The sequence below is a fragment of the Hylobates moloch genome, unplaced genomic scaffold (genome assembly GCF_009828535.3).
Source record: "Hylobates moloch isolate HMO894 unplaced genomic scaffold, HMol_V3 SCAFFOLD_4, whole genome shotgun sequence".
Classification (NCBI taxonomy): Eukaryota; Metazoa; Chordata; class Mammalia; order Primates; family Hylobatidae; genus Hylobates; species Hylobates moloch.
Window position 1 is genome coordinate 9359075 of NW_026652279.1, and position 24657 is coordinate 9383731.

At 39.6% G+C, this 24657-nt stretch overlaps 1 protein-coding gene across 3 annotated transcripts in view; it reads right to left on the reverse strand.

Moving 5' to 3' along the window:
- Positions 1 to 24657, reverse strand: part of SUCLG2 (succinate-CoA ligase GDP-forming subunit beta) — a 374531-nt gene that overhangs the window by 303148 nt on the left and 46726 nt on the right. For all 3 annotated transcript variants that reach the window (XM_058437145.1, XM_032149461.2, XM_058437146.1), the window contains exon 2: positions 16155 to 16296. In XM_058437145.1, the coding sequence (XP_058293128.1) occupies positions 16155 to 16296 (142 nt within the window). The remainder of the gene's footprint in view (positions 1 to 16154; positions 16297 to 24657) is intronic.

A 24657-nucleotide genomic window follows, 5' to 3' on the forward strand; every position in this document is an offset into this window, starting at 1 on the left:
GCTTGTTATTATATTATTGCAATAATAATTAAAAGTTGTTATTCTACCCTATAGGATATTTGCATCATCATACCCCAGCAAATGGCATATTCAATTGGCCTAACACATCCTCAACGCCTTTTCATCTACCACATCCCAAACATCAACAAGTCCTGAGCTGTCCATCCAAAACACATCTCAAAGACATTCGCTCCACCACATCTCCTGTGTAAACCTCTCATTCACACCACCATCTTCTCTCACTTGGAAGACCATAATGACAGCTGATCTCTTTCTCACTTCTCCTACAGCCCCATTAATCCATTTACCACGGACAGTCCACAGGATGACCGACTCATCCTGGTTTGCCTTAGGCTTTCTCAGTTTTAGCACTGAAAGTCCCATGTTCAGGAAACTCCTCATTTTTGAGCAATCAAGAGCAGTTGGTAACCCCCGACTATGGTGAACTTTTTATAAGATAGATAAGATCAGGTCACTGCAGAAATCACTAGCCCCAATTCCTCATCACTCCCTGGATCCATGCCCTTTTCCAGGTGACCATGCAGTTCTTCCCACTAGAGGCCCTGACCCCTTGTCTTTGGATTCCAACAACGGGATATTAGCAGATGTGATGCAACAAGGAGCCCGAAACACACTTGCAGTTGGGCTTGCTCTATTGCATTCCAGCCACTTCCTTGTGAAAACTACACCCGTGCCTAGCCCACAAGTCCAAGGAGGATGAGAGGCACATGATACAGGCCTGGACCCAACCTGCAGCTTGCAGCCAAGCCCAGAGAGGGCCACCTCAACCCACTAATATGCAGACACTTGAGCAATAACAAATGATTCCCTGAGTTTGGGGATGGTTTGTTACCTAGCATTGTTGAGGCAATACCTAACTGACATGGATTTCATCCAAACCTTTTGGTAGCTTCCCATTTCACTTAGAATAAAATCAAATATACTTACCTGAGCACAAAGCCTTATATGATCTGGGCTCTAACCCATTTGCCAGACCTCACCATACTATCCTTTTCTAAACTTCATTCTCACCGATTTCCTTTCTGTTTATCAAATTGATAAAGCTGTTTCTAGTTCAGGATCTTGGCCTGTCCTATCACCCGTGGTTGAAACACTTTCATCCCAGTTCTCATGACTGGCTCGTGTTCATCCTCACAGGCCAGCTTAAAAATCACCTCCTCAGAGAAGCCTTCCTTGACTATCCTGTAACATGAAACTTGTGTATTTCTGTCACAGTATTTCTCACAATCTGTCAATTATTTGCTAATTTGTTTGCCTATACTCTGCATCCTCACCAAGCTCAAATATTCAAACTATTTTCTGCATATGTTAGTGGATACCAATTGAATGGTACCCAAAGGCTCAGAAAATCCCTTAGCCTGGTACCTTCTGGTGTGATGGGTAAAAGATTTTTATTATTGAAAACAGAAAGTGAAAATCAATAAGACAGTAAAGCTATAGATGACTTTTAGCAATCATTGATATTGTTTTAAATTAAAAGTTCAAAAGGGGTTTGATTTTTTAAGAGTAGGCTGGACATAACTTTTTTAAAACCAGAAAGAATTACGCCAGATTTTTAGTTGTGTCTGTCTTTCCAAATGAAATAATACCTCAAAATCAGACTCCAATAACAATACCGCCCCCCCACCAAAAAAACTACTTTGCTTAAGTCAAAGGAAGCTGAACAAATAAAAATTTGTTTGGTGTGGTATGAAATTACAAGCCTTTAGCGACAGGAGTTAAAATGGAAGCAACGAAAGTATCATTCTCTATCATTAGTTATAGTTCCCTACTACTGGTCATGTGGAAAATTTTAGCTATTCACTTCTTTAGGGACTTCGATGTTTACAAAAGACCCCTTTAAACTCCAAACACTGTGAAGTTAAAAGGCAGTGAATCGTGAAAGTAGGTGTGTTTCTATATTGAGAATACCTTTGTAATGTGAAACACAACAGACCAGTTCCTTGTTCAGCTAAAGGGGGCTGCCTCCAGTATTCAAGACAGAGGTGAGGAGGCACCAGGGCTCCTGAGAGTTTTGACTAATAAAATCACCCCAAGAAGGGTAGACATAGAACGTCAGCCAGGCCTCAAGCAGGAAAGGAGTGCCAGGGTGGGAGTCTGCCCAGTCTAGGGAGTTTTGAATTGACCTTCGGGAGAAAGAGGGTGTGAAGAGATGGCTCTGCATCCTAAGTGAAGGTAAGCAACCTCATGAATGTGGCTCCAGATGCTGGAGGCCCTAGTCCCTGGACTTCGGGCTTGGAAGCAAAGGCCACTGACTGTTTCTCTATCACTCTGAGAAGTTCCATTGTGCCTGGGCCTCTTAGATAATTACTTTATAAACTGTGGATTAGGACAATGGCCTATCTCAGAAAGGGCACATGAGGATTCAGTGAGATAAAGCAGGATAAACACTTAACAGTGTTTATTATAGATACACTGAGTTTTCAAAACATTTCAGCCATTGTATTTTCTACCACCTAGCACACATACCAGATCAATATTTGATGAGAGCATAAGTAAATGAAAGCCTAAGGTTTTGTTGAAATGTGCTCTGTCTTGAAAAGGAAAATAATTGCATAAAGGTAAAACAAGATGAATGTGTCTCCTAAGACATCAGGATGGCAGATCTGAACATTCTAGTCATGAGAAAATCATTCCATTTTGTAAATGTGCCATTGGCATTCTGGTGTATACATCATTCTCACAGGCTTGCTTGATGAACATCCAACCTCCTTAGTTTGATGAACTCTGGGTGGGTACCCACAAGTTTCCTGACCTAAAAGGCAAGGAGTGGTTTGGTTTATTTAAAGTAGTATCCCTTGACGGGTTGTCTATAGGATCTATCTCAGAAAGCAGCCATCTACACTTCCATGGGAAAACACATCTCTCTCACCCTCAACACAAGTAACTAGCTTTACATAAAACAGTAAGATGATCACAGTTATTACTTCTCTGTTTAAAGCTAGAATTGACAATTTCTTGCCAATCATTTTGAAAGATAATTTTCATGAGAGCAAAGGAGAAAGAAAGAAAGTTAAGGACAAGGTTTCTATCCTGGGTCAGAAGAAAACTCTGTTCATTAAATTTATTATATTTAATAATGAGTCAGAAAGGGAAAGTAGTTTTTGCCTCTTCCAAGAAGGCTTCCCTGACCACCCAGCATCTACAGTGGAATAGGCATCCCTTTTCCCTGCATGCCATGATATCTGAGCACACCTTTACTACTCCTGCATCCCTGTGGGTTTACACATCTGTCTCTCTACCAAGCAGTGAACGTCTTGGAAGCACCAACCATTTGTAGTTATCCTTGTGCCCAACGAACCTCAGTACCTGATCATTTCAGGTACTCAATAACTCTTAAATGAATTAACGTCCCATTGAAAAGAAGTTACTTAAATCACAGGGGGGTTTGAGCCCTCTCATGGTTTCCTTATAGTCCCCTCACTTATAACACACATGACACTGGCAAGGATGGAGAGCTGCTGTCTAATACTGAGGAATACTGATGTTTTTTCCAGAAGTAGGGGAGGCAGTGACAAAAATGGCACTGAGATGAGCATATTTGGGACAACTTTAAACTGAAATGAGCACATATCCAAAAATCCTATAACTGAATGTAGAGCTCATCAATGTAAACAGAACAAAAAGCCACTATGGACCAGGGACTTTTGTTAGCATGACCTGCCAGGCATCAGAGAGAACCCACAGAAGGTGAAGCTGTCTTTGTCTAAGGAGATTCATTTCTGGTAATACCAGACCTAACCATCCCCACATTTCAACTAAGGCTGTTCTGTGGCATCAGACAGGAAGATCAGCCCGAAGAGAACCCTGGACACGAGGCTGGCAACAGGCAAAGACAACGAGTTGATGTGTCCCTTCATAATTTCCCAACTTCCCACCACTGCCCATAAGGCTGCTGCTTCCTTAGTTTTACCTTCTCCCTTAAACAAAGCTTACAATCATGACCCAATGACATCAGAGAAAAGTCACTGGGTATGTACACCAGAAGTCCTGCTTGGCAACTTTTAGCCTAGATGGAGGGTTCCTGGAGGTCTTTGTTCTCTTATTAACTCTTCCATTCAGTAACCACTTCTGGAATTAATACTACGGTCCAGGTACCAGGAATGCAAAGATGAATGGGAAAGTTTTAGCCCTAGAACAAATGCAGCCTTGTCCTCCCTATCTATTTCTGTACCCCACTCCCAGCAGTCATCCCAAACTGTCTGGAAGGCACTTTCTTCTCTTGTTCATCCTTCATTTAAAAGCTGCATGAATTGATGGGATAATATTTAAAGCTCTCATCTTTGGCCAGGTGCAGTGGCTCATGTCTGTGGTCCCAGCACTTTGGGAGGCCAAGGCAGGCGGATCACAAGGTCAGGAGCTCGAGACCAGCCTGGCCAATATGGTAAAACTCCATCTCTACTAAAAATACAAAAATTAGCCAGGCACGGTGGCGGATACCTGTAGTCCCAGCTACCCAGGAGGCTGAGGGAGGAGAATCGCTTGAACCCGGGAGGCAGAGGTTGCAGTGAGCCAAGATCGTGCCCCTGCATTCTAGCCTGGGCGACAGAGTGAGACTCCATCTCAAAAAACAAACAAACAACAACAAAAAAAAAACCTCTCATTTTCTTTTCCTTTTTTTTTTTTTTTTTTTCTTTTCCTTTTTTTTTTTTTTTTTTTTGAGACGGAGTCTTGCTCTGTCGCCCAGGGTGGAGTGCAGTGGCACAATTTTGGCTCACTGCAACCTCTGCCTCCCAGGTTCCAGCAATTCTTCTGCCTCAGCCTCCTGAGCACCTGGGACTACAGGTGCACACTGCCATGCCCAGCTAATTTTTTGTATTTTAGTAGAGACGGGGTTTCACCGTGTTGCCCAGGCTGGTCTCGAACTCCTGAACTCGGGCAACATGCCCACCTCGGCCTCCCAAAGTGCTAGGATTACAGGTGTGAGCCACCACGCCTGGCCAAAACTCTCATTGTCCTTCCTATAAAACAGGCTTCCTGTTAAAGACAGCTGCTATCAAAGAGTCATCCTTAATCTTATTCAGGTAACCAAAAACTTTATTCTTTAAATGGAGACAACTTTGAGAGTAAAAGTGATTTGCAGTAAATAATAGTTCTGGAATAATAGATGTACCCAAGTCTGTCCCAGGCAAACCAATAGGGATGATCGCCTACACTTAAGAGACAGAAATTCTAAGCTTCAATGCCAGATGAATCTTGAAACCTGTCCAGATTTACAGAAACACCTATACTTTATTTTGTATATGAAAAGTATCCTGTGACAGGTCACCTCACAACTACGTCGTAAGGAATGTGCTTCCTCTTTCTGGGTACAGAGGCAACAGGTTAAATTACAGCCCCTGCACCACCCAGTGTATGCTGTGAAGTGGAACACACTACTTACCGTAACAGCAAAAAGCACATCATCTACTGATGTTTCCTATGAGCCAGACACTGTTAAGGCCTAGATCACTCCTCCCACCAAACCCATGCGTAGACACTACTGACATCCCATATTTTACAGATGAGGAAATGGAGCCTTCCAGAAGTTGCAACACAGCTAAAAAGGAGTGGGACTATGCTTCAAACTAAGGCAGTCTCTTCCAGAGCCCACCTTCTTAAATACTACCACAGTGCCTTCTCAAAGACATCACTGAAGATGTGACAAGCTGAGCCACAAAAACTGGGAGATCGTGACAATGATAATGATCCTAACTACCCATTATTGGAAACTTTAGGGTATACAACTCTGCTAAACTTTATACACGGCATGATCTCATTTCACTCTCCTGGCTCTCCTAGGAAGCATTATTACTAAGCCCATTTTACAGATGAGGAAACTGAGGATTCTAGAGGCTAAGTAACTTGCCTAGGGTTGTGAAGCTATCGTGGAGCAAATGCAAGATTTGAATTCAAGGCGAACTCCAGAGTCATCTTCACCGTATTAAAGGTGCACTATGAAAGAAAGAATTTGGACGAAGGCAGGAAGGAAACTGATGTGGCCACACACTGAGTAACAGGCATAAAAAGAGGACAATGAGCGAAAGGTAAATTGTGACTGTGTCATGCACAGCTGACTGTGTATGCCACAGTGAGTTAAAACTGAATCCACTAAACAAGGTACAGTAGTTAGTTAGAAATTCTGAGCAAGAGTGTCTCAACGGGATCCAGGTTTTCTCATGTTTATGATGCTAATGGACAGATCATTTATAAAGAAAATATATATTTATGTAAAGTTGTGTTTCAGTGCTACATCTAGCACCTGAAGACTCTGGGAACAATTTGATTTTTGCATATCAAATACTTTTAGCACTGTTATTTTTCCCCTGTTATCCACATCCCATCTGTTTCCTCTTCCCCATACTGAAGTGACTGGTATATTTGCTCAAATAAAAGCCTGAAGACAAAAAAAAAAAAAAAATTCTAATACTTGGCTCACATTTAATTTGAGAGAAATAGACTCCCAAATCTCTTAGCTTGTTCGACGTTGAATGAAAGAAAAAAAATTACATAGCTGAGGTAGCTTGTTTACTTACCCAATTTTCACCCTAAGGTAGATCAAGTAACATAACTCTTTTAAGCCTTCTCAATTCATTTTCTGACTTTTTTGTCCATAACCTAGAAAACTCAAGTACAGCCTTAGTACTATTTATGAACATCTGTTAAACATTGCCAATGCCTGTTACAACCACCTTGGGGAATAGCGTAGCATCTTAAAAGCATAATTCCATACGTAATATTTATTCTGTTGCAATGTAAAGAAAGTATGATTCTCATTTTCTTTAAAAATTATGCAACTTTTGACTTACATCTTCATCTACCTAGAAAATATCAACCAACAGTATACGAGTCATTATATAGTCATTATCAAGTTATCTGACAAGTTGTATAAAAAATATAGCTTCACACTTGGGTGTTACTTCAAAAGTATTGAAAATTTTTATTTTTATCTGCTGTCGATGTTTTTAATAGTTGTTTTGTATTTCTTTTACGATGGCTCAAAACACTGGCACAGTTCAATCCAAAAGAAGAAGAAAAAAAGAAAGAGAACTTAGTGAGTGCCTCATTTGTGTGAAACGTGTTTCGTTTATCTTTGTTGTCATCTCAATCATTCCTTGAAGTATGTATTATTATCCCCTATTTTATAGTCAAGTAAATTGTGGTTTAGGGTAACCAATCAAAGTAGGGCTGGGATGGGAGCTCTGTTCTGATTGTATAGCCCATGTTTCTTCTAAGCCTTGAAGCAAAGAGACAAACATTTTCAAGATTCTAAACACTACTTTTGGAAGAGCTCACTACATGATCACCAAACCCATTTCTTCTTTTTCCTAAGCATGGATTGAAACTGTATTTCCCAGCCACCCTTGAAGTTGGTTGAGATCTTGCAATCACTTTTAGCTGAAATGACAGAGTCCATGCAGATTTCTACACACAATCCTCCATGGTTTTTTTGGCTTTTGAGTGGCTGGAATGGGCATACTTTCCAGGTCATCTTTGGGAGCCACGTGTGGAAGACAGCAGAGTGAAAAACAAAAGGAGCCTGGGTTCCTGTGGCAGACCAAGAACATCACGCTAGATTTTTATGTGAATAGGAAATAACTCCTTCTTGCACCAGGCTACTGAGAATGGGGCAGCTCATGTGCTTCAGAAGCTAGCACTAACTAATATGCCAATACAGAGAAAGACAAGCCAAAAATAACTACAAGAGGAAGTAACACAGTCCATCTAGAGATTATCATAAAACCTTAAAATAATATTTTGGAAAAAAAATTAATATTTAGACAATGTTCATTTTATAATTTAGAATTTTAAAACAAAAATTATAAACAAAACTGTACTTAGTACCTCACCAAATTTATAAACAAGCTCATTCTCTCTCAATGATGTCATATACACATGTACACAGAAATTAATATTGCTGAATGAATGCATGCATAAGAAAAATGAAAGAAAATATGTTAATATTAGCACAGGTTTCCTCTAAGTAATAAGATTAGAAGATACTTTTTACTTCTTTTTTACTTTTTTGTATTTTTCTATATTTTCCAATATCAAAATAATGAGCATGTTCCTTTGATAATCACAAAAGATTTGTCTAATTATGTTTAAGATTTCTTTAAAAGGGGCAATCTACCCAGACAGAGAGATCACAGCAGTGAGGTCCTATGTCATTTACCCTAGGTAAAGTTTTTCTGAATTTATAGCCCATAAAGCACCCTCTGAACTTTCAAAACTGCCAAACTTTACAATGGGGTGAGTCAAAGGCCCCCAGGGAAAAATATTTCACAGGCAAGTCCTGGAAAATGAGACCACATGCCAACATAACTTCTTTGCCCATTCTCAATGAGGTAGCTTTAAAAAAACAAGTCGGTCAGGCCTACAATCTTCCCAACTTGGCCTCCCAAAGGCCAGCAATTTGGGAGGCCAAAGTGGGAAGATCACTTGAGGCCAGGAGTTCGAGACCATCCTGGCCAATATAGTGAAACCCCGTGTCTATTAAAAATATAAAAATTAGTTGGGCATGGTGGTGCACACCTGTAATCCCAGATACTCAGGAGGCTAAGGTATGAGAATCGCCTGAACCCGGGAGGCAGAGGTTGCAGTGAGCTAAGATCACATCCCCTAACTCCAGCCGGGGCAACAGAGCAAAACTGTGTCTCAAAAAATTAAAAAATTAAAAATTAAAAAAATAAAAATAAAAACAAGATAATACATAACTGCATTAATGACACATTGAAAAGACAGAAAGTAAAATTATGTAAGTTACCATGGATACACAATCATGGGCATGAAGAGATCTGGTGACACTCAGTACCAGTCCTTAAAGGAAAGTCTTTCCCTTTGGTTTACATGAAGATTCCAGGAGATAATATTTATGAAATGCTCAGCACAATACCAAGCACGTGGTAAAGGCCCAAAGCTTAAATGCCACCACTATTATTTTTACTGGTTAAAGTGTAAGAAGAATTAATCCTTGCTTTAGTAGGCTGTTAAAATTGAAGTTAAGGCATTGAGTTTCAAAGTACTGTTCTCATTTGTTTCTGAGGAAACTGAAAGGAAGCTCTATGTACACTCCTATAAAGCCTGCCTGCCCACAACCCGCCTTGATCTCACCCTTCACTCTGCAGGTCTCCTGCTGCTTCTATTCATTGAATACCGCAAGACACTTAGGGAAAAGATATTCCAGCACAGAGAAATTCTAAGGAGACGACCAGAGAAGACCATTTATATTTGCAGACTTAGGAAGAAGAAAAAAGAACATTTTATAAAAGGGGGATCTCTTTGCAAAAATACATACAATAGAAAATGTCATTAAAAGCTAAGACTTGTTGAATGGGATATCCTCTTTATAAATACAGTTAGGGAAAACCATTAATTTCAATTCAGATGCTCTTTTAAGGAGCATTTGCAAGTGAGCATGAGCAAGTGAACATTTTCTGAATAACAATATTTATTTGTGAGCACCTACTGCCTCTGAGGACCTATGAGAAGCACTCTATCTCGATGAGACCAGGTTCTTAGCAGCAAGCAACAGAAATTAACTCTAGCTGAAATAAGCATGAACTAAATTACAAAGAAGAAATTGGGAGGCTCACATAATCACCAAGAAGGCAGGAGAATCAGACTTAAAAAATGGGAAGGAACCAAAGAGGCCAAGAGCAGCCAGGCACACAATCGAATCACACCACAGGAACCATCTATCTGGTGAGGACGCCACTGTTATTCCTAGAAAGCAGATACCGCTTCAACCTCTCATGGACCACATATACCATTACCCTAGGAGCAGCTTTGTATTATTGACTCCAAAGTCAAAATAATGGGCAGCTGATATGTTGGTAAAAGGAAAACTTACTTCACAAAAATCAGTGTTATCCTTGTCTGTCATTATAAGACAAAAATGACCATCAGCTCAACAAAAAGGATATTAAGATCTTTTTGAAAGATCCTAACCACATGTGATAGGACAAAGCCACAACAATCAAGGAGGCTTGCAATGTATTTAATTGCCTATCAGATTAAGAGTACGTATCAATCAGTAGTCAATGGGCAGCAGTTCCTTTTTTAAATAAAATACAATTCCTTAATGGTGTTAAGTTATTCACTAGGCTTTAGGATGTGATTACATAAAACCAAAAGAACAAGTTATCATATTGACGAATGGAAACATGTTATAGCTGAAAGCAATCAAAAGCTAGCCAAGTTCAATAAAAGCTCCTTATCTCCATTTTAGGATGCATGTCATTAGGCCAGAGAAGATTAATTTCTCCATTCATAGTTCAATTTTCTTTCCGGACAAAAAATAAAACTGAGTTTCTGAAATGCAATTTTCTTGCTTAATCAAATGGTAAGAGACTCATGTCAACATGTGTGGAATAATTAATCAATTGTGGAGATTCTAAAAACTGAAAGATTGTGGTCCTAGATACGTTTCATCTAAGTTTATATACAAATACATTTTTTAAGACAGGTATCTCCAGTTATATGAGAGACACAATCCTTCACTCACCTTCAAAGAGAACTGAAAGGGTAACATGAAGATCAGTCATTCACACAGTAGGTATTCTGTAATGATCTGCTGACTGTATTCATTAGTTTAATCCATAAGAGAAGAAAAGTATGTACTTAATAAGCCTCCTAAGAAAACTGTATGCATTGTAAACAACTCCTCCTTTAAAGCATGATTATAAAAGTTGGCTCCGATAAATGGCAGCAGCAGTGAATATTATCCACACATTAAAAACTTAATTCTAACCAAATTTGCTCTCTCAGACATAAATCCATTTTCTATGCAAGAAAATGAGGATCTCACTCAATATCTTACCATTATGAACAGTGTTTCAGAAACAAAATGTTTGCATTACCCATTTTAAACAAGTGTTCAAATTAACAAGCTTTTCGTAACTACACAGCAAAAGGTTCTATTTGCCCAGAGATAAAAGCAAATGAATCATTAAGAAAATATCTGCAGATTGCACAGTTTCTATATATTGCACCTTAAAACCTGCCACATCTAGTTTTAATCCAATCTTCTACTTTTATTAATATGCATTTTCCACGTTTAAAATGCTGACCCACACATAAAAATCTCTCAAAAACATCATCATCAAGTTAGCAAAAAGGAAAATGCTAGGGGAGATTTCATCTAATCTGACTGGATTAAAATCCCATCATCTTTGTCAGTTAGCTCTACAATCTCGGCATGTTTTTTAACTTTATCTTGCCTGTTTCCTTGCTTGTAAAATGACATAAGCAATGACTGAATTTGGCGACCAACTGAATATAGTAGACATGAGAGACATTAATAATGCAGAGCTATTTCAGCTGGGTAAGTAGGGTGGACAGAAGAGGAAGAGAAGGTTTGAAGCAACCAAGAGATGACAAGTTCCATTTAGGTCAGGTATGCCAAAAGACACTCATGAACAAGTGGTCAGCAGACAACTAGGAATGCAGCTTCAGGCACAAAGAGATCTGCGAGACAATCCACAGAGAGATCACCCTGGAAATCACAGATATGATTAACGTCACATTTATTTTCAAAATATTTTATAAAATGTCATTTCAAAACACATCAAAATATGAATAAAGTAGGAAGGTAAGCAAATATCTTTCAATTATTTACAAATCTTTCTAATTAAAATATGAACTCTCCTAACACATGATTAACAGGATAGTTATTACGATCTCTCTGATCTCTCTGTGAGTTAGAATCACAACAGTAGTGAACCTCCTGGAATTTGCTGCCACTGACAACAATGATGATGTTGATGATGATAGCAATAAAATCTTATATAGCACTTTCTCGATGTTAGACACATTATCATTCTAGGTAATTTTCTCCCATGATGGTATCATAATTACAAGGTGAAGGTCCCATTTTTTCAGGACAATCAGGAAGATGTGTGCATAATCCAGTTTTAATCTTAACCTCAAATCTATTTGCTAAAATGTCAATCGTGCTCTTGGTTCTGTCAATCTTGTGGTGACAAGAATGTAAACACTCTGAAATTTTGCCAGATTCTTCTTGCTTTGCTCTCTCCAAGTAATCTCAGTGATGTGCACACAATTTTTACATTTATGATCAACTAATTTCACTTTTAACCAATTAGAATTGGTTCCATCTCCTCTTCTAATGCTATAAATTTCCCCTTAGATCAAAACTATTCAACAACAGAAATCAGAAGAGACCTTCCTTCTACCAAAACTACTCACTGAGTACAGGAAGGATTACTCATTCATTCACCAAATAAGGAGCTTGAATTTTCCAAATTCCTGTTTAGCTCTAGACAGAATCACAGGGAGGCCCTCTGTTGGCCATACCACCTTAAGGAGCATCACAGATATGCACAGGTGAAACCTGCGTGCACACACACTCACACACTCCTATATACACACACACACAACCATGCATCGTTCTCCATTCCTTTATCCAGTTTGATTTTGTCAATCTTTTTATCATTCTCAACCTTTATCCAGTTTGTATTTCTTGAGAGCATACCTGAAGAACTAATTTTCTTTTACTTCAAATTGCTTTGTCTCTTTTTCTTCCCTCCCTTGTCCCAGCCCCAACACGTCAATGCAACATTGCTCATTCCTCCAGAGCAGAAATTCTATTAAAAGCATGATACAGCCAGGTGCAATGGCTCTCGGTTGTAATCTCAGCACTTTGAGAGGCTGAGGCAGGAGGATCACTTGAGGCCAAACTGGGCCACACAGAGAGACCCCATCTCTACAAAAAATAAAGACACAAAAATTAGCCAGGTGTGGTGGTGTGTGCCTGTAGTCCTAACTACTCTGAAGGCTGAGGTGGGAGGATCACTCGAGCCCAGGAGTTCAAGATTGCAGTGAATTATGATTACACCAGTGCACTCCAGCCTGGGTGACAGAGTGAGACCCTGTCTCTAAAAGAAGTAAAAAATAAATACAAATAAAAAGCATGGTGTACAATCCCCAACCACAATACAACGGCTAAAGAAATGTTCATAAAACAAAACCATAACTAAGAAGTCAATTAGTTCACTAAGTGCATATCTCCAGGAATATCTCAAAGAGATTAGGTGTTATGCCTAAGAGGGGTGAAGGGAGTAATCAGCTGGCCTCCAGAATTCTCTCAAAAAACTTAATTATACCTGTAATGCTAGTGCTTCACTGTATTTAAGAAAATAATGGGGAAATGAAGATCAAAGACCAACTTGAACTTTACATTTCTTTGCTCTCACTTCTCAATCCCCAAACCACAAGAGTATAAAACAAAAATGATCCTTTCTTACGAAAAGGCTGGAATACAGTACTAACCTTTACTGAGTCTATCATCAAAGTTCACTGAGGAGCTCTCATCCAGGTTTAGATCTAATTTTAATGGGATTCTTTCATGGTAAAAAACAATCTTGATAGTTTTTAAAAATGAAACCAATTTTCATTTATTAAAATATAAGTCACTTCAATTTCTACATTTAACATCTGAAAGTCACAAATTAATTTCTTTTTAGAATGTAAATTCTACGAAGAAAAAGGGTTTGCCTGTCTTCCATAGCTGTGTCCACAGTGCCTAGTACATGGTTGACCCTCGATAAATATTTGTTCCAGAAAAGAATACATATACATTTCAACTGACATAACATAGAAAGGGTCTGGTGTATTAGCATCTGGGAGAACTTTAAAAAGTTCAAAGAACAACAATTACTAGCTGAAGTACCTGCGCACTTACTCTTAAAAGAACATAGAAAATTAGAATTTTGAAATATGGAGAGTGCCTCTATCTTACACTCTCAACCTTTGCTACTGATCCCTGGACAAGATTGAGTAGCAGACGCACAATTCTTTATTTTTAGTGGGTAACAACTGCATTCCCAAGGCTGAAGGATGCACAAGCAAATCCTTCTAGTGTTCACATCTGCACTGTCCTAGATGGTAGCCACTAGCTACATGAGTCTCTTGAGCACCTGAAATGTGACCAGTCTGAAATGAGATGTGCTGGAAGTGTAGCATTCCAACCAGGTTTCTGAAGATCGGGACAAAAAAATGAACACAAAATATCCTGTTGATAACTTTCTATATTAATTACACATTGAAATGATGTTGTTTTAAATATATTGGAGTAAACAGAATATATTATTAACATTAATTTCACCCTTTATTTCATTTCTTAAATGTGGCTGTCAGAAAACTTTAAAATACTTATGTGGCTCACATTATACTCCTATTAGACAGTGGCAATCCAGACTGATACCTACAAAGTCTGTATGCCACAGGCGGGGATGCTTACTGAAAGGCAGACAGCAGGACCTGATCCCTAATATCTGGATCTGTAAGCAGGAAAATGGGCTAGATGTTCTACCACACAACAATCTCCCTTTGATACGGTTTGGCTGTCCCCACCCAAATCTCACCTTGAACTGTAATAATCTCCACATGTCAAGGGTGGGGCCGGGGGAGATAACTGAATCATCAGGGAAGTTTTCCCCATACTGTTCTAATGGTAGTGAGTAAGTCTCACGAGATCTAATGGTTTTATAAATGGGAGTTCCCCTGTACAAGTTCTCGTCTGCCACCATGTAAGACATCCCTTTGCTCTTCCTTTGTCTTCCGCTATGATTGTGAGGTCTCCCCAGCCATGTGGAACTGTGAGTCCGCTAAAGCTCTTTCCTTTATAAATTACCCATTCTCAGATATGTCTTTATTAGTAGCATGAGATAGACTAATACACTCCTAAAGACTCGCAATAGCATTGTGAAATAAGTACTATTAGCTTTGACCTAAAGAAACTGAGGCAAGGACGGAGAAGGCACTTCTGCAGAATTACAAAGCTGGTAAAAGGGAGGGCAAAACACTGAAGCAAAGTTAGCTTGACTTTAAAGTCATGCCCTTGTCTTTAGTCTCCTCCAGTCACTCAGAGGGCGCTCTCCCCATGTTCTAAGGGACTTAAAGAAGGATGTCGACAACTGACTCACCCTGCAAAGGCTTCTCGCCCTTCAGCCATGTTTCTCCCAGCCACTAACCCACAGCTGACAGAAGTGGGTGAAAGAGTGACTAAAATCTCTGAAAAATTACCATGAAGCAATATCCCATGTGCTGCTATCTCACGTAAAAGAATAAAGTTTTCCTAAATTGATGTTTTTTTGCTTTTTTAAATTGCAGTTATCATTTCCTTTATTAGTTAACAGGGATCACAACTTCCTTTTTGTGTTATCAAATATTGTTGAAGGCTTCCATCCACTCCCTGCACACATTATTGAACCACGCTCCACTGTTGCATGATTCTTCAATTCAAAAAGAGCTGGGATGAAAACACCCTAATGCTCATACTGTAAGAATTTCTGAGGACACACCCTCCCTAAGGGACACTAAAAAGAAAGGGAAGTTGTTTGTTGCTCTAATTTTTTTTTTTTTTTTAAGAGAGACAAGGTCTCACTCTGGCGCCCAGGCTAGAGTATATTAGAGTGATCATAGCCCACTGCAATCTCAAACTCCTGGGCTCAAGTGATCCTCCTGCCAAAGCCTCTAGAGTAGCTAGGACTACAGGCATATACCACCATACTAGGCTAATTTTTTTAGTTTTTGTAGAAACGGGTTCTGCTATGTTGCCCAGGCTGCTCTCAAACTCCTGTACTCAAGTGATCCTCCCTCCTCAGCCTCTCAAAGTACTGAGATTATAGGCATGAGCCACCCCATAGAGCCTGTTCTAAGGTTTTTGACACTTAGGCCAAGTGCCTCCAGTGAGTGATCCTGGTGGAACTGAGGACACAGAGGTGCCTGTGAATCTCATGCAGCATGGGTCAGGCAGGGCCCGGTCTAGAGGAAACCTCTAGGTGTGCCAGGGAAGAAAGGCTCTATTCTCCTACACCCAGGCCATCACACTGAAGGTTGTCCTGTGATTCCACATGTCCTCCCAGGTCAGCAGGACTGAAGACTTACAGGGACAAAGCTCTGAAAGCAGACCCCTCCCTTCATGCTGCAGTGACCACGTGATTCCTGCACACTTACACACATGTACAGGAGGCAATTTGGACTTTTTTGCTTTTGCAATTCTAAGCTCTCCCCTGTATCTGTCCCTGTCAGCTTAATCCACAACAACAAAAAATTAACTAGTGGGAAACCGCTACCTGTGAATTCACCGATTTGGGCAAGTGTACTTCACCCATTATCAATCAGCTTACTTAGTCTCTTAGCAGCTTCTAGAGCTTCATTCGCAGTGTCTGCTACAAAGAATCTTTGAACTCTCACTCCGTTGTCAGACATCAGTTTCTTGCTCTGGTATTCCTGCAGGTTCAGCCATCTTCTGGAGGTTAATTGAACTGCCTACAGAAATTGAAGGAGACAGGTAAGAATATTCATTAATAGCAAATAAAATAAAAGTCAACCTACATGGCCAGTCTTGGAGGTACTGTCGACTGGCAATCTGCAACCCAGAGTTGAGAGAAGCAAAAGAAAAAAAAATCCACTTAAATTCATGCCTAATTATTTTTTAACAAAAACTGTTAAGGACAACTACATACACACAAATGAATACAGGTTTTTTAAAAATGCTGAAAGCTAAGTGAGGTCTGTGGTCTAGTTAACAATAATACGCAAATATCAACTTCCTGCTTTCGATATTATATCATAACTACATGAGGTGTCAGCATTAGGGGAAGCTGGATGAAGAGTACATGGGGCTGCTATACTATTTTTGCAACTTCCTGTGAGTCTACAAGTATTTCAAAATAAGTTATTTTAAAAACTGTTAAGGACTGTGTTACGTGGATATGGCTCCCCACCTCTCACCCCAAATAAATAAAGAGCATAGCATTATTTTAATAACTGTATATAGATTGTTAATCATTGTAAGGTTTTTCAGGAAATTTGTTTAAACACTCTGAAGTCACTGGGCCACAGACTAATTCATTTCTTTACCATAGTTTTTAACAGAGTCTAGGTAGGGCCATTGTGTGTTTAATGAGATTATCTCTTTCATGCACCAAGGTTGAGTGCAATAACCTGAAAGATTCACTATTAATTAAACTAGTTCCTAAATTGCAACTTGTGTATTAAAGGAAATTTGCTTAAGTTTCAAGTAGAAATGGTTTTCCAATATGCACTACGTGTTTATCTGCATTAAAAGGACATAATCAAAGGACACAATAACATGAACAAATAAATTCCTTACATTTAATCCAATAATATCAACAGTATTCCCTAGCAAATCTGTAAGCCCCATTTTTAAAAGAAGGAAAAAAAAAACAGGAAAAATGAATACACTTAATGTAAACTCCTTTCCATCTATGAGTCATATGCAAAGGAAACACTACTCACAAGAGGAAGGATGACAATATAGTTAATGCACAAATCAAAAGAATCAATCATACAACTGGATCACAAGACTGATAGTACGTGGACATCATCTGATACAATCCCTACTGGCTTCTGTCCATGGCTTTGGTGGATGTCCAAGTCAGTGTCACACAGACCATAAAAGTGAGGCCCACAGGGCTTCATCACATGGAGCCATTACCTTTCAGGACATCTATCGTGTCCTTAAAATTTCATTTTCTTCTGGCATCCCCAAGCTATGATGTATTCATGGAGCTCTTTTGAAATAGGTGACTCAAAGCTCTAGACCCCCACAACTAGACTGTGTTCCACTAAAGGGTAGAAAGTGTGCCTTAAACTTCTCTGTGTCTCTATGAAGAAGGTGACAGTGCTTGACATATGAAAGACACCCAAAAAATGCCACTTAGATGACCAAATGAATCAACCTTGCCTTTTGTCTCCTGATACAGACAATTTTTCATTCCCAGAAACTGGCCACCTCTAAAAATAAAAAAAGTACAAGTTAGTCCTTAAGACCTGAAATAAACATAATATAATGTATACACACTGGTAAAAAATTCAAATTTCAACATGATCAAGCCTAAAGATAGCTCTCTGTTCTGTCCTTGTAGCTGCTGGTAATGATGGTTTGGTTTTGCTTTAAATATTGAAGTTGCCTATACTTCTTCTTTAGAAATAAATAATACTGGGATAAAAATAAATTGTCAGACAAGCAATGCTCACATCATTTACTGTATATTATTTTTTAACTACACATTATTTCTTAATCTTACTTTTTAAGTCTTGATGAAACATTAGTAATTTGAAAAACACAAAATTCTGTAAATGAACATACTCAAAGGCTTTATAGTCTTAAAAGCGTGTTATATCACATACAAAGAAAAATAGAAGTTTAAGGCATTTAGTGAAAAAGCCCCTTAGTGAAAGAAAACATTAAACATTAGCTGTGTGCTATTATCTAGGACCACTCTTAAAAGGCAAATAGGAACAGTCAATAGATTATGTCTACGTTGACGTACCAATTTAAAGCCATTAACAAAGAAGAAAAAATAGAGTTTGAAAAGAGCATTTGAGGGAGACTAAAAACAGCCACAGTGTGGCTGTGGTCAATTCCTTTTCATCAGAACACTAGCCGTATTAATTTTAGATATGTTAATGCAATCTGCTGGAAACTAATTGCAATTGATCCAGAGGCCAGCTTCACAGACATATAACATATATTGACTGTTTCCACACTGACTCAAATGAAAGCCAGCTTAAAGTCTGTTGCTCTTAAATTGAAAACCAGGACAGTGAGCACATTTCCAAATCCACTGATGACACCCGGCTATCACTCCACAAAGGAATTCTTTTACAGAATAATCACCTATTTTTGTCAATCCAAAACTTGGAAGACTAGGGCCGTGACTGGCTCTAAAACTTCAAGACAACTCCACTTACTAAGAATTCGTAGCTGGGTGTGGGCAGGTGCAGTGGTTCACACCTGTAATCCCAACATCTTGAGAGGCTAAGGCAGGAGGCTTGCTTGAGCCCAGTAGTTCAAGACCAGCCTGGGAAACATAGTGAGACCCTGCCTCTACAGAAAGTGAAAACATTAGCTGGGTGTGGTGGTGCATGCCCATAGTTCCAGCTAATTGGGTGGCTGAGGCTGGAGGACAACTTCAGCCTGGAAGGCTGATTGTGCCACTGCACTCCAGCCTGGGTGCCAGAGTGAGACTCAGTCTCAAAAAAAAAAAAAAAAAAAAAAAATGTGATACATCTACAGAAGAATAATTTATGTTTACTTCTGCATTTTCAGTCGTAAAAAAGGGTGAGAAGAAATCTGCTATGCAAATGGAAGGTAGAAAGTATGCTGGAAATGTAATATAAACTGCTGAATAATAATAACAATAATAGTTCCATCTACTATTAATTGAGCACTTATGAGCTAGGCATTATATTAAATATTCATGTTTCATGGTTAAAACAATCAGGAAATGTCAAGAATTATTATTTCTCTCTGTAGCTGTCATTAGTGCAAATCAAGAAATATCCCCGGTCTTCTTCCTTCTAGGCACTTCCTTACTTCAGCTGAAGTTAGGTGATGCCGTATCTACTACCTAGAGTTAGCATCAGATCCCCCAGGTTAGAGGCTCACTCCCACAGGACTATACCCACTTGAGATGCCAGGCACAAACCCCAGGTTATTTTACCTGTGTTTCTGACCAACCAGCTATCAATTGGGAGTTCCCAAGACCCCCTCCTCGGGTTTAATTAATTTTATAGGATGGCTAACAGAGCTCACAAAAACCACTGCTGACATCTACCAGTTATTTATAAAGGATATGACAAAAGACACTGGTGAACAGCCAGACGGAAGAGGTGTACATAACAAGGTATGTCCATGGAGCTTCCATGCCCTCTCTGGGGGTACCACCTTGCAGATACCGCCATATATTTGGCAATCTGGACACTCTCCAAACCTTATCCTCTTAAGGTTTTATGGTTTTATTACATAGGCATGATTGTTACCTCATTAGCCATTGGCGATTAACTCAACTTTTAGTCCCTCTCTCTTCCCCAGAGACTGGGAGGATGGGAGCGAAAGTCTCAACCCTCTAATTATGCCTTGGGCTTTCTAGTAACCAGTCACAATCCTGAAGCTACCTAGTGGACTCCAACCACTAATCATCTCATTAGGGTACAAAGGACACTCATCACTTCAGATATCCCAAGGGTCTTAGGAACTGTGTGCCAGGAACCAGGGGTAAAGACCAAATATGTATTTTTTTAATTATATCACAGTATCATATCAATTAACTAGTTCCAGTCAGTAAGTTGTGAGTACATACGTTGTGTGACACGTTCAGGCCAACGTTTAACTGCCATCCCTCCCACCCCATCGAAGTTTGCCCTCTCTAGATATGGGGAATGGCAACATTCAAGATGGCAGCTTATCTATCAGCCAGGGACTAGTGTAAGGATGGACATACACCAAGTGACTTTACATAAATGTGTAGTAAAAAATACATCTTTGTGGATTCTTAGCCACTGAAATTCTGGGGGTTATTTGTTACTATTGCACAACCTTTTTGCCCGGTTGGCTTTACTGACCAATAAAGCCATGTTACAAATCAGGAAACGGGCTGAACTTGCCCAAGATCACAAGTTACTCTGAAACAGTAAAACTTCTGAATCAGTTGGGTAACACTGTTGGTTCCCTGTGTTTGTATTCTGGTCCCAGAGGCTCTGTGGTGATACAGACTGAGATAAGAGACAAGTAAAATAGTGTCCCTTTAGTTAAAAGTCTACCAGGAATAGGACTTTCAGGAAATGCTGACAGAGCTCATGAAAGGTAAAACGTAACTACTCCAGGCTTTGGGAGGGAGGGAGGTGGAGACGTGAATACATGTTGTCCTAAGATGCTAGAATGGTAGAAGTTTATTTCAACTCCTAGGAAGAACTACCTGTTGTGACCCTAAAAATAACATCTTTGCTGCAGGAGACATGAAAAATCTCTCAGATAATCCATGAATTCTAGAATGCAAGGAATGGAATGGAGTATAAAGATCATCTGCCCCAGTGCCTTTCGATTGTTTCTGCCAGTCATTTGCCAGCCTGCCCTCAGGACCATGCCACAGGCTCTTCTGCCTAAATTTGAGACTCTGTTCAGAGACTGAACAGTAGGGGGAAGACACCAGGCTTTGTTGTCCTCTTTGTGGGTGTAACAGCATCTCCTCTGAAGCTCTAGGTCTCTCCAGACAGCCCTTTCTTCCACATTCCAGCTCCCACTATCGCCCTGCTGTGACTTCTGCTTCCAACAGCTGGCCCTAGACTCTGCCAACACCACTTCCTTCCTCTCCTATGGCTCACGGAAGCTTCCTGCTGTTGTCCATCCATCTCTGTGTTGCCTCCCCAGCCTGTGTGCCTTACAATCTTTCCTACCCTTTGTTAAATTCTATTAAATGATCTCACAGAATCCCTGTCTTCCCAATAGGCCCTTACTGACACAGTGCTTCACAGGCTGAAGGTGAAGGGGAATGGCAATGATCCACTTTTAAAAAGGTCTTTGGGACCCTATACTAGAGAAGTTTCCCAGTTACTCACATCTTTCAAATACTGGGGTTTCAAGATATAAAGGGACCACAGGGGTCCAATCGCCTCAGTTTACAGTCAGGAACCTGGAGGCCTAATGAGGGAAAGTGTCTTGCCTAGGGATCATATAGTAAGCCAGAGGCCTGATGAAAGCTGGACTAATTCCCAGCTTTTTTCCTTCCTTCACATGGATTTTGGCAAAGTGACCATCTTAGGAACAGCATCACATTCTTAAACTAGCTAGGGTAGGTGGGCACCTAGGTTTTGTTCCCTTTGGACTCGTACAATATCCTTGCCATCATTCCCTTCCTTCCTGCGTTTCTTTGATAGAGCAAGCATTTCTAAGCTTGCAGGGGAAGGGGAAAAATGCAACTTAAAAGAAAAGCAGCATATAAAGATTGAAGGGCCTATGGGAACAGGGGGGCAGAAGCTTCAGAAAAAGAATGAAAAATGAGGCAGGGGACAAAGGGAACCAGGAGATAACAAGATAGTGGCTAAGGGGTAAAAACTGACATAAAAACTCCAAGCACAAAACTAGACAGCTACACAGAAAAAAAAAAAAAAAGTGACACGCCCAAGAAATCATCCTTCGCCCCATGGTTTTAAAATTAGAGGTGTAGAGACAACAGAAAAAGCACCTGGGGTGGGGAGGTGGGGGAATCAATAGAGAATATCAAAAGAAATGTCCCTGAGCTGGGCACCCCGAAAGGGAAAATCGTCTACCCACTGGCTCTGGACTTGCTCCATCCTTCTTCAGCCGGACTTTGCACACTAGTACTGCACACTTGGGAAGGCAGCATAAAGCAGTATTAGAAAGAGCCCAGGACTTACTAGTAATCAAGAAAACAGAAATCCAAACAAAACAGAAGAAGCCATTTTGCCAAAGGAATGAAGATGTCACTGAACACAAACACACACACACACACACGAGATCTGATACTATTGTTGTTGAAGGTCTGGTGAAATGCACTTTCTCAGATACTATCCTTACAACAGAACACTGGTGCAACCACCTTCCAAAACAATTGGACTGTGTTTATGAAAACTAAAGCACCCTCATTCTCTGACCTGGGAAGTCTACTTCCTGGGTATCTATCCTAGCAAAACATGTACCAGAGATACATGCAAGGATCTTCTCTGGAGAATTGTACATAACAAAAGGATATGATTGGAAATGATCCAAATGCCCATCAAATAGGAGACTGGTAAAACAAACTATAATATATTCTGACTGTGTGAACTATTTAACATTATCTATGGCAACACAGTATCACCAAGTAACTATGTGTACCCCTACATTTCTCAGTTCTCTTGTAGCTAGTATGCCAAAACTTTTAAGAGACCATGTGCAACCCTCCAGAGCCCTATTTGTTGGCTACAAGGACCTGGAAGCCACATGTGGAGATGGTGGACTCACAGGTGAGATTAGGCTGGATTGTAAGGGTTACAACATGGGAGATGTCACCTGACCCACATATGCATGACTGAGAAATAAACGTTTGACCTGTTAACCACTGAGATCTTAGGAATAACTCATGATAACAGCATTGACTAATCTATCCTATTAAGTCTGAACATGGTAGCATTGATTATTCTACAAGGCACAAGACTAAAAGAAACCAGCAAGTTGCAGAACAATATACAGCAGAAGAACATATACTAGACACACATGTTCACACATGAAGCAATAATGTGTATTTTCTAAGGACAGATACATGCATAAGTAAATGTATAGGAAAAGATCCAGATGATGTTCACCAAGCTATTGCCAGTAAACTTGGGAAGGGCAGACCAAGAAATTTCAACCTAATCTATAATTTAAAAAAAATTTTTAATAATGAATTTTTAAATAAATTCATTTATTTGTGCCGTAAATATCTATCTACTTAAAAGTAACATTGATAAAAAGAAATAAAAGCCAGGCTTTAACACAATGGTGTAGCCTTGAGTCTCTATTAACTTGTCTGCAAAACAAACGGCTTGCCCCTTACTTAAACGTAGCAGGGTTCTTCAAATGTGGTATGAAATCGAGGTGGGGTGAGCAAAAGCCGCATTTTCTGTTATACAGAACTACCACCTTTAATATAAACTCCTGCTGTTAGATATGAAGAGGCTCTTAAACCTCATTTCGAGCTCTCAACAGCAGTGACGACAGTGGAATACAAACAAGGAATCAGCTGTAAACTCAGAGGAAAATATATTTCCCTCTCATTACAGGCATGGCAACGAAGGCAGATGCTTGGTGGGCTGTGGCAAGTCAAAAGTTAGTATGTGTCTGTTATATTTTAGTTTTGCCAGTGTTGTTCTGTATGCAAATTAGCACCGATAAATCTACCTTAGTCACGTTACCTAGGAAATATGAGGCCTCAAATAAACGTGTTGGTGCAAATGAAAAGACAGATATAACTCAATGTGTCTCAATATAAGTGTCATAAAATAAAAGGCCTGCTTGTTTAAAACAGACTCTGATGAAGAAGGCACTTTAACTGTGCCATCCCATAAAAGAGATTAAGTGGAATCCTGTTTGTAAGAGGAAAAATAGTAATACCAATAATGCTGTTCTGTTTAGGCCTTAATATGATGACACCAGCATGTCAACTTCTCTTTCAGCATGAAAACATGCTACAGAAATAGGTAAGAAAAGTAACCATTGGGATTAGAAGCCTAAACCTACGGAAAGGAAAAAAATAATAGTCAGATGTAGAAGGAAGAGTAGGACTGTGGGTACCGACACTGTTATTTTTCCCTCCACGTTCATGCTAAAGAGCAGTCTTCACTGGAAGTCACCTTTGAAAACAGAATGGCACTTTTGTTTAGCACTGCAATACTCTTCACCACTCCCCACTTGGGTTCTCCCTGTTTTGCACACTGTAAGAAAATGAATTAACCAATTAATTAGCCCCCAGTGGCTGTGTTCTTAAATTCTAGAAGGGGTACAGAGAGATCCTACCTACCCTATGGATGGCAGAAATGGCAGCTGACAGGAGTTTCACTTCCTCATTTATAAAATAGAGGATACTAACAGGCCCATCTTCAAAGGCTGTTTTAAAGATTAAATGAGTTAATATATGCAAATAAACTGGAACAGTGCCCATGACAAGTACCCAAAAAAAGTTAGCTATTATTATTTAATCCAGAAATATAAAAGAGGAGGAAAGGTGTAACAAGTAGACACCTCACAATCATTAAGATAAAAATAGTAGGCGATCATATAAATGATTTTGCTTTAATAGTGCCCACTGAGCCCTGCTCATGTCAATGGAACAAAAATGGCCT